Here is a 10,319-nt window from a genome sequence, read left to right on the forward strand (position 1 = left end):
ACACAACATGCACCTGTAAGCTTTTAAAACAGGAGTAAAATATGCAATATGATATCTGAGAAGATATTACTGTCCATCTTTGTATGCTTGCCTGAAAAGTTTGGGGAGGTTAATCAGATGCATGGTGCTGCAATGCATCTGTTGTTTGTGTGGAGTGTGTGTGCATGCATCCGTGCGTGTGTGTGTGTGTGTGTGTGTGTGTGTGTGTGTGTGTGTGCACACGTACATGCGTGTGCATTGTGCATGCATGTGTCTATGTGTAATGTGCGTATCTGGAAGCGTCTTTGTGTTTGCGTTACTGATAGGTGATAATTTGTCATGGATTCGTGTAGAGTCCCTTTCTTCCCTGTGCTAGTATGACCAGCGTATGCAACCTATAGGTGACACCTATGTGTTGCTCTGGGAACACACCAAATACCTCAGATGTCTTGGAGGTTTACTTGGCAACCGACGGCTGTTTTAAGACCATGCATGGATACGCTTCCAGCTCGAACTGAGCACTGAATTTGTTTTATTATTACATATGCAGGGGAATAAATATGCGGAAAACATAATAGAGGCCGGAATCATTTTCTATCATGTGCTCATTGTTGTGAATGGACTGGGTTACAAATCCCATGACCTCATCCAGTTCTATTTGTGTAGCCGGAATACCGGAGCTTACTTTCTTTTTAACCTTTAGAATTTCAGTAGTTTTCATTGAGTTGCTTCCAACTTTGTCACACAATGCATGTGTGACAATTTTGTAGAAATAAAAATTGTGAATTAATTTCTTTTTTTCCTTCATTTTAATCTAAAACCTTTTGATTTATAACTTCGGATCTATTAACTACATGGCAGCCTAGTCTGTACTGTATATATATATATATATATATATATATATATATATATATATATAGGTTATGCTAATAAGTCAATTTGTCAATGGACACATTGGACAGGTATAGGTCATCATCATCAGGGATTGTATGAAGTCAATGACGAAGCTTCTGGGTTTACGGGGTGGGGGTCAGAGCAAGGTGGGAGGGGTTGACAGACAGGGGATGTAGGCTACAGCGAGCACAGGACACACACTCATCACACTCATCATGCCCCATCCATAAACCTACCTCACCACATTACATTCTGCTACTGAGCAAAACCCGGCGCGCAGCTGTCGTTGAGCGCAGAGAGAGACAGACCGGCACAAGCGCACACTTTTTTGGAGCGACGATGTCGAGTCTGGCACGAGCTTCCTCTCACACTGACTGACCAGTGGTTGTGACCACCGACACCGATCACACTTTCTCCGTGGCTAAATCACGGAATGTTGTCGCGCCCTCTCTGCAGCAAAGTCGGTTTCTATAAGACAGCGCGACACTTCCCGGCGTCACCAGCGGCCACGGCGGCCAGATAGGACACCGCTCCTTTACCATGAGCTGTTTGGATGTTATGTACCCAGCCTATGGACATTACGCACCGTACGCGCCAAACGCTCCAGCTTTCATCAATAGCTTACAGGTACGGAATGGGTCGTAGGTTTCTCTAACGTTTCTTCTTCTCGTCGAAAACGTGTCGTTAGCAACTTTGCAAACTGTGCGTCAAACCAAATTAGCCTACCGGTCCGGTATATATAAGCATACACGCATGCCATATTAGTTGAAACGGGGGGAACTTCTGCAATGTGACAATATATGTCAGGGGTCATTTATCACTTATTTAAATGTTTATTTTCAACAAACGTTATTTTTGTAGTATTATTGACTGCTCTTTACACATTTCAAAAACTCTTATTGAACATTTCAAAGAAATTAAGACTCAGAGATTGTATTTGTCACATGCTCATGTAGCCTGATCAGTAGCCTATACAGTGCAGTCAGTGAAATGTTGATGTGGCAGATTCAGTGAGACAGTGCTACTGCTAACAATGTCCAACATATCAAATAAATAAACAAGGTAACCTATAATACAATTAAGCTAATAAAAGTTAATAGCTAATAAAATACAAGGATATAGTAATGAGTAATACAGTGTAAAGTGTGTAATGCCAGTAAAGCGAGCATTTAAATAACCTTATAGGTGTGCAAAAAACCCCAACATAATCAGTATACATGTGCTATACCTCCCCCCCACACACACACACACACACACACACACACACACACACACACACACACACACACACACACACACACACACACACACACACACACACACACACACACACACACACACACACACACACACACACACACACACCAGTCAAACATAATGTCAATTGTCTAAGTCAGCTCCAAATCTGTCCTCTGCAACAACTGTCTCAACAGCCTTCCTCCTCTCACCCACCTCCCCCTGCTCACACCCCTCCCTCACAGGCACCTTTCAGTCTGAGCAGTGCTTCTCCTCATTCCCGAGACTTTATGGACACTCCCAGGGGTCCCGAGGGGGTGTCCGGGGGCCCCAGCGGCGCAGGAGGCCCCGGGCCCGCAGCCTCCGCCTCCTCCTCTTCGTCCTCCTCGTCTTCTTCCTCCTACCCCCCTGCTGCATCGCGGCCCGAGGAGGGCCCCAAGGAGAAGCAGGAGGCCCCCGAGGCCGAGTACCTGACGTCGCGCTGTGTCCTGTTCACCTACTACCAGGGAGACATCAGCAGCGTGGTGGACGAGCACTTCTCCAGGGCCCTCAGCTCCTACATGGACGGAGAGGGCAAGCGGCGGGCCGCGGACCAGCAGGCCACAGGTACCGTAATTTCCGGACTATAAGGCGCACCTGAATATAAGCCGCACCAGCCAAATTTAGGGAAAATCCCAAATATGTATGTATACAAGCCGCACCGGACTATAAGCCGCAGGTGGCCCCCTAGTGGCTGTTACGTTAGCTCAGAGCCTTAGATGGCTCTGTGTTAGCTGTAAAAATCCATAGATAACACACCGATGCCGGAGTAAACCATGCAAGGCACCAACTTGCACATCGGGAGCAATTGGGGGTTCAGAGTCTTGCTCAAGGACACTTCAAGACTAACTCAGGGGGAGCCCAGGTTTGAACTGGGAACCTTGCGGTTTCCATCTGCCGCCCCCTAAGTGAAATGTAGTGGAGTAGAAGTAAAAGTACTGAAAATTTGACATATTCAAGTACAAATATCTCAAAATTGTACATTAAGTAAATGGACTTTACAGTTACTTTATACCCCTGCAGGTACGGTATTAAGAACCAATGCATATGGATGGAGGCATACACACCTTATGTACACAGAAAGTCCTGAGTGTTCATTTAACTCAGCATGCATTTGGCTGTGTGTACAATATGCACTAATGCTGTGTCATGTAGTCCATGTAGGGGATGTGATTGTCTTAATCACACAGTGAAGTCCTCTATTTTGGTGTTAAATCAACACATGTTGAGGATTTTCAAGGTTATTTTATGTCTTGGACCGGTTGCCACATAAAATTGTGTTAAATTGTGTAAAAAGTTGTACATACAATTATTGTGCAATAACACACACAAAGTTAGTACAGGCATAGGTAAGTGCATTCAAATACATTCACACATCATACTATATTATACTGTCTCAGAGGTAAATCAACACTCAAGATTTTACCGTGCATCATACAATTCCATATAGTTAATTAAGCCTGGGTGGCCCCCAAGTGACCTTAAACCATATAGTGCTATGGGGAAATGGGCTACATTGGTACCACACACACACACACACACACACACACACACACACACACACACACACACACACACACACACACACACACACACACACACACACACACACACACACACACACACACACACACACACACACACACACACACAATTATCCTTTCCATGCATGTATGTGTCATTCCGGTGTTTCATGTTTCTCCGAGGCCACACCACTTGTCATGTTCAACAGGACACAGCGGGGTGTCAGACAGGTGATGTGGTCAGGTGACGCGACAGAAGGACTTGGCCGGCAGGCCTGTTGTCCCTGTGTTGGTCACGCACTAAGGGTCAGAGGTCAGAGAGGTCAGGTGCTGTTAATCATCAAACGGTTCTGCCATGATTGTGGCATATTCACATCTACTGCACAGTTTTGCACGTTTGTGCAGGCTGAAACACATCTTTAACCACTTAAACCCTCTAGGCCAGGGGTGCCCAAAAGGTAGATTGTGATCTACCAGTAGATCACAAAGGGCACAGCCTTTAGATCACATGACATGACATCCTAAACATATAATAAAAAAGGGGAAAAAATTAAGGCATCTGCCACTTGAATTATGGTGACATCAAATAGGGCCTGTCAGCTCAAACCCACAGTGAAATACTTTGTTTTCAAGAGTGTTGCGCACAAGCAGCATTACATAAGTTATATACAAAACAGTACCAATTCCATTTCCCCCCTCAATTTCCCATTCAGAGTGGATTTGTAACGCCAACACTGCTATTCCAAAGCCCCTTCAGGTACATTTTAAACTATTTTCAGCAATGGGAATTCTTTTTCTTGGGGTAGATCTTGTTGAGCTGGTCATTTTGAAAGTAGCTCTGAAGTCAAAAAGGTGCGGGTGTTAAACTGGACCGGAGTTGCTCTGTATCTTGGACCGTCTACACCAATCTTATAAACAAATTGCAGATCTACAAGCTCACAACACGTTGATGATTTGTAGATCTGCTATTTTTGGGCTAATGTTCATTCCAGAATCCAATTCTACAGGTTTTTACAGCATTCTCAAACTTTCAAGATTTTTCAAACACTTTGAAGATGATTTATAAAATGCTCAAAAATAGCAGCTGTACAAGCTTGCAGTGTGGCACAAAATGACCTGATGTGAGCTTGTAGATCGGCTCTCTTTGAATAGTCAACAATAAAAAATCTAAAAGTGACACTGATGCTTTTACGATTTTAATGGGTTAACTTTGATTCTGCGATTATAAAAATTGTCACTTTGTGCACTTGCACAGTTAAAGTAGCCTACTGGTTTGTCAGTGAGCATTTGTGCAAAACCTATAGCCTGCAAAGGTCGAGGCTAGAGGTCATTACGCATTAAGTTACTATATATAGTATGGAACTTGTTAACCTTGGGGGCACAAGTGTTATGATCCTTTGTCATTTAGGGGAAAGGTCTAGAAATCTGTTTAACCATCACAAAAAATTACTGCTTGAAAGTTGAAACCCAGTCAAAAATAAAAAATATATAACAATACGATGTTTGCATGGCCTGCCAAAGAGTTGAATATCATTTATACTTCTGTAGTGTTTGGTAGCAACCAACGTACTGTATATCCATGTAGGGCCTCCCCACCATTCTCTGCCTGTCTTATGCACTCTGTTGGTCTTTCCTAGTCCAGTTGGATGTCTTCATTCCGGCACCCAGACAAGCTTCCTGCCTCACAACAGATACTATGTTTATACATGGCCGTAAGCGCACAGTCTCGCCAGCATATCGCCTTCAAACGGCTCTGCGGCTGCCATTCTGGCTCTGGCTCCGGTTCTTGCCCTACAATGGACGCTGAGTTGCCTGCCTGCCTGTCTGATTTATATATGCTGCGGGCTGTGTGATATGGTAAGAAGGCAATACAGGCGCTCAGGGTGTCAGACGGTGTCTTTTTTCAGAAGAATATCTAAATATAAAAGTATACTGCTTTAAACATAAAATGGCTCGCTGACATTCTGCCGAGGGCAAGCAAAGGGGGGAGCAGAGAAAACAACAGGTGGGGGTGCAGGAGAGGAGAAGAGGGGGTGGAGGGCACTAGCATAGGGCTACGGGTGTGTGTGTGTGTGTGTGTGTGTGTGTGTGTGTGTGTGTGTGTGTGTGTGTGTGTGTATTTGTGCAGGAGTGTGCTGTGAGACTTGCAGAAATACTGGGCTGACATGTGAGTGAGAGATGTCGCCACAACAAGTGATTTAAGGCTACGTGAGCCTCACACTCCACTCCAGGTTAAAGCTACTGCCTTATATAGACTGTTAGGACTGATAGGGACGCAAGCCCCCCTTCCACTCTCTCTCACTCTCACACTCTCTAAACTAGACCGAGGTTGTATTTATTTTTGTGTCTTGTTTGGGCTAGGAGTGTGTATCTGTGTGATCCAATAGGGAAGATATCTGGGCCAGAGGGTGTAGCAGTCATGCGCGTGGCATCTATGTTTTTGTCATGAGTTGCTTCCCTCGCTGCCTTGCAGTTTCCTCTCCAGCGCTTCCATTCGTGTCTATTAATCAAGAGAATAACGGCACACTTGTTACAACGTCCCGTGACTCAGCTTGAAATGGATTGTTGTTTACCCCTTCTCCCCTCTGTCTCTCTCTCCCTCCCTCCATCAGATACCCCTTCACCTGGCAGTCGGCGAAGCTTCCCTCCCTCCTTCTGGGACAGCAGCTACACGTCCCCCCAGAGCCGCTCCCACTGTGATACAGGAGCTTATTCCATGGACCCATATGCATCAGGGCTTCACCCTGGCCTGCCCCATCCACACCCCCATCCTCACCCACACGTCCACCCTCACTCTCATCCTCACCCACCAGAAAGCTGGGGGTACGCCCAGGCCCAGGCCTATGGGCACCCAAGGCCCCTCCATGAACTGTATTCACCTTCGGCCTTGGACCCCCACTATGGGCCCCTGCTCATGCCCTCAGTGCGGCCCCACCTGACCACACTGCCAGGCCACTACGAGGTGAGCAAGCTGGAGGCCCCTGCCTCCTGGCCGAGCCTGCTACCCCCAGGAGATGTCAGCCAATCACTGGCCCTCAACATGGACACAGGTACACAAAACAAACAAAACAAGGATTTGGCATATGTCAAGCATTAGTGTTTTCACCATTGCTAGTCGTTTGTGGTTGCCGTTGGTTTGCCTTGGTGGTAGGTCACATAGACACATAATCATAACCCTACCAGCCTACTAAAACAAGTTAGTGTGATATATAGTGTTGTGTGGCAGCTTTATGTGCTGGGAATCAGAATCTGATGTATTGTCACATCACATGTTTTGTTCATTTTGAGAAAGAAGACAGCAGATGATTAGCCTCATGGCTAATTCTGACAGACATAATAGTGTTGATCATTAATTAATGTATGTTGGACTAGTTAAATAAATGAACACATGAACATAATTATATTAACAAAGGTAATGTGGAAAATGGAAAAATAGGGATTAAATATATCCATTAATGTGTTATGGTTAGTGTACCGATACCATACCAGCATTTTAAGCAACTATGTCTGCACTGTCTTACCATCTCTAATAACAAGCAATTTGATATATTGTAAAATAATAGAAAACCCTGGCTCTCAACATTGGTTTGGAATAGCCAATTGAACTGAAAAACATTGGAGTACTTTAGTGCCAATGTTGAAATGCTTGTGGCAAATAGCTTCACTAGTATTGACATTAGTGAGGTGACACTCACATTCCTGGGATGATCCTTTTAGGCCGTGGGGATATTCTGTAGCAGAAGGACATCACGTGTCCCTGATGTTTTGATCATTAAATATACATATCAGTGTCAAGACGTACATACGTTCTAAATTAATACTTGTCCTTTTTCAGATTGCTCACTTTCATGTTTAAACTGATCTATTCATTTATATAACAGTAATATCAACAATTTCTTTAAATATTCTGAATTAGAAATAGTTATTATTTCATTAAAACACATAACTAACACCCCTGCTGAACAAACATACACACATTCTCTTTGACACACACATACACACATGCACGCACCGTTTCCAGCCCAACCACACACATCGCAATCATCACAGAAGGTCTCTTTCTTCATCTCCCGCCGTAACAGGATGTTTGTCTCAGGTAGGCTCCATGACAACCTGCACCGTCTCATATGCCATTGTCGTCCTCATTGTGTCTGTCTCTTTCTCTCCCACAGGCCTTCAGCACCACAAGAAAGGCAAGGAGCTGTACTGGTTCTAACAAGCCCTTCAGTCACATCCACCAGCCATTACCTGATCCAATTAGTCCCTGGACCCGCTCCTCTATTGTAGCAGCTTGTCCCTTCATCCCTCCCTAAGGCTCCATCCGCCCAATCCGTCCAAAAACCCCCCCCTCTCTCAGCCTCTGGCCTCTCCTGCCAGTACACTGCCTTGCTCCAGGTCCACGTGTGTGCACCATGGAGATAAAGGCGAACGAAAGCAGAGAGGGAGAGAGAGGGTCCGCAGAGACGCCTCTGCTCTCTCCATCTGTCCATAATCTGTGCTCTTCCTCATTTCCTTTACTACTGTTACACTGTCGTTCTCTCGCTGCCTTTCTCTCTGTGTGCCGGTTCACGACAGACCTTGGCAAGGGAGCGGGCCATCGTGACCTGTTTGGAATGGGAAGGACGGGATCACAACGGACTCCTTTAGAGAGCGGACAGAGTGATAGAGGGATGAACAGTGGGAACGGGGCTCCTCTCCAACATCTCCCTCTCTCTCTCCCTCATACCCCTTGTTGGTACAGCTACAGTATTGTCATCATCCAATTATCTGCATTTGACAAATGCATCATGCAGGGATGAGCAGGATTGGCTGCTTTTGCATTGTGTCTTTGTAATGCTGCCATTATTATATATAATTTTGTTTTCTGAGTATTTCTATTTATTTGTGTTTATGTGCATTTCTAAAATTATTTTTTGATTAGGCCAGTGTTCTGAAAATACTGTGGTTAGATTATTATTTTTCTCGTGTGCGTGTGTGTGTTTGTGTTTTCTTAAGGGAGGCGGATGTGACCATGAATGTGCATTGAATTATTTTCATTTCCCTATACAAGTAATTTCATGGTTTGTGGAGATTTGTGGAGATTTCAAAAGCAAAGAAATTAAAACATATCAAACGGTTTGGTTCGAAAAATGTCCTTGTTGTTTTGAATAGACTTTTGACGATGATGTTCCATTTTATGTCTTAGTTGTCTCTCAATGTATTTGTCTCTATTTGTTAATATTTTTAATTTGGACTAGAAATGTTTTGGGAAGGTTTTATTGTGCCATTCTCTTGCCTTTGCTGGGGGAAAGAACATAACTGTCAATAAATATTTTTATGGTAAATTAAGATTTTCTTTTTTTTTTTACGCAGTTTTAGTCAGTCCCTGCATTGTCAATGATCAAATAAGGCCACATAACTGTATAAATGTCCCCATCTGTAGATCGTTCTTATGTCACTGTAGCACCATGAGTGCTTACAGTTTTGTAATTACTGTTTTATTGACTACATACATGTGCATGAATAGTAAATACTAACACATTTAAATCAAAGTCCTTTATAACTTTGCACAATTGAGCCAGTTCTCGGCATACTAAAGTGAGCACAATTAAACGATTTGAAACACAGGTGAGTTAACTCTGGCACTGCTAATGATTAGTAATCATTCCATCATTCGCCCCAGCTACAGCAGAGCCTAAATCACTCACCCATTCATTTACACAACCATGATGATAGTGCTGTCAAACTGTGAAATCTCCTTTTTTTTAACTAGAGGATAAGCCCCTTGAGATGCAGCATCTCACGTTTTTCAGGATCATGTGTGCTTATGTTCCTTCAGCCTTATGTTCCCTCAGTTTAGGATTAGTTTTGAATGAACATAGGGCTGAGGGAACATTGGATATGTACTTAAGACTCTCATACCATCTCAAACCCCACTACGCCAGTTAACAGCATCCTCTAAAAAACATTAAATTGAAATAGAATATAATATATAATCTAATACAAATAAGGAAACATGACGCCAAAATAAAATCATCTTAAAAGGTTTTATAAATACGATCAGAAACAATAACAATTAGATGTAAGGTGAACCAGCAAAGAAGTGTATGCATGAATAGTGAATTGATAAGTTTTGATAAGCTTATCGATTGATTAACCGGTTAGTTGATAAGAGGTGTTATTTTATTTGTGTTACTTAATTTCCCTCAATGTCCAACATAAAAATCTACACTTTGCTGATATACAGAAAGAATATACAAAAGGCATATTATATTCCTTAATCAAATGGGTAGTTATTTGACCATTTGCGATACTGGGCCAGGCAATGGCATCTTTCTATGAGAAATAAAATCAAATGAAAACTTGGTCTGTCACATCACATGTTTAATTCGATTAGCCTAGTTATTAACTGTTAAGTTTAACCGACTAATTTCTTAATGGCAATTAATCGATTAACTATTAACATCCCTAATGGGCATAAAAGGGACTAGACTAGAGGCTCTGGACAGGGCCCAAGTTAGCCAATTGATCACACCTGATCACCCCTACAGCTGGCCTGTTCTGACATCATTGATTGATTGATTGAAATATTTATTAACAGTTTGTAGAATTTACAGTACATTTTAAGCACAAACTCACAATGATGTTAGACTCTACATTTGGGCATGC

At 43.2% G+C, this 10,319-nt stretch overlaps 1 protein-coding gene across 1 annotated transcript; it reads left to right on the forward strand.

Moving 5' to 3' along the window:
- Positions 1–1,087: 1,087 nt before the first annotated feature.
- On the forward strand, positions 1,088–8,995 carry vgll2b (vestigial-like family member 2b). The gene is made up of 4 exons (XM_083791554.1): positions 1,088–1,500; positions 2,355–2,715; positions 6,284–6,721; positions 7,844–8,995. The coding sequence occupies exons 1-4, from the start codon at positions 1,414–1,416 to the stop codon at positions 7,885–7,887; spliced, it is 930 nt and encodes a 309-aa protein (XP_083647680.1). The 5' UTR covers positions 1,088–1,413; the 3' UTR covers positions 7,888–8,995.
- The last annotated feature ends 1,324 nt before the right edge of the window (positions 8,996–10,319 follow it).

The sequence above is a fragment of the Protomyctophum parallelum genome, assembly GCF_964188405.1.
Source record: "Protomyctophum parallelum genome assembly, chromosome: 20".
NCBI classification, from domain to species: Eukaryota; Metazoa; Chordata; class Actinopteri; order Myctophiformes; family Myctophidae; genus Protomyctophum; species Protomyctophum parallelum.

What these genes read in the sequence shown, in the direction of transcription:
- vgll2b (XM_083791554.1), top strand. Translation starts at nt 1,414, where the DNA reads ATGAGCTGTTTGGATGTTATGTACCCAGCCTATGGACATTACGCACCG. An exon ending in CTTTCATCAATAGCTTACAG is followed by an intron (nt 1,501 to 2,354) that starts GTACGGAATGGG and finishes CCTCCCTCACAG; the next exon opens with GCACCTTTCAGTCTGAGCAG. An exon ending in CGCGGACCAGCAGGCCACAG is followed by an intron (nt 2,716 to 6,283) that starts GTACCGTAATTT and finishes TCCCTCCATCAG; the next exon opens with ATACCCCTTCACCTGGCAGT.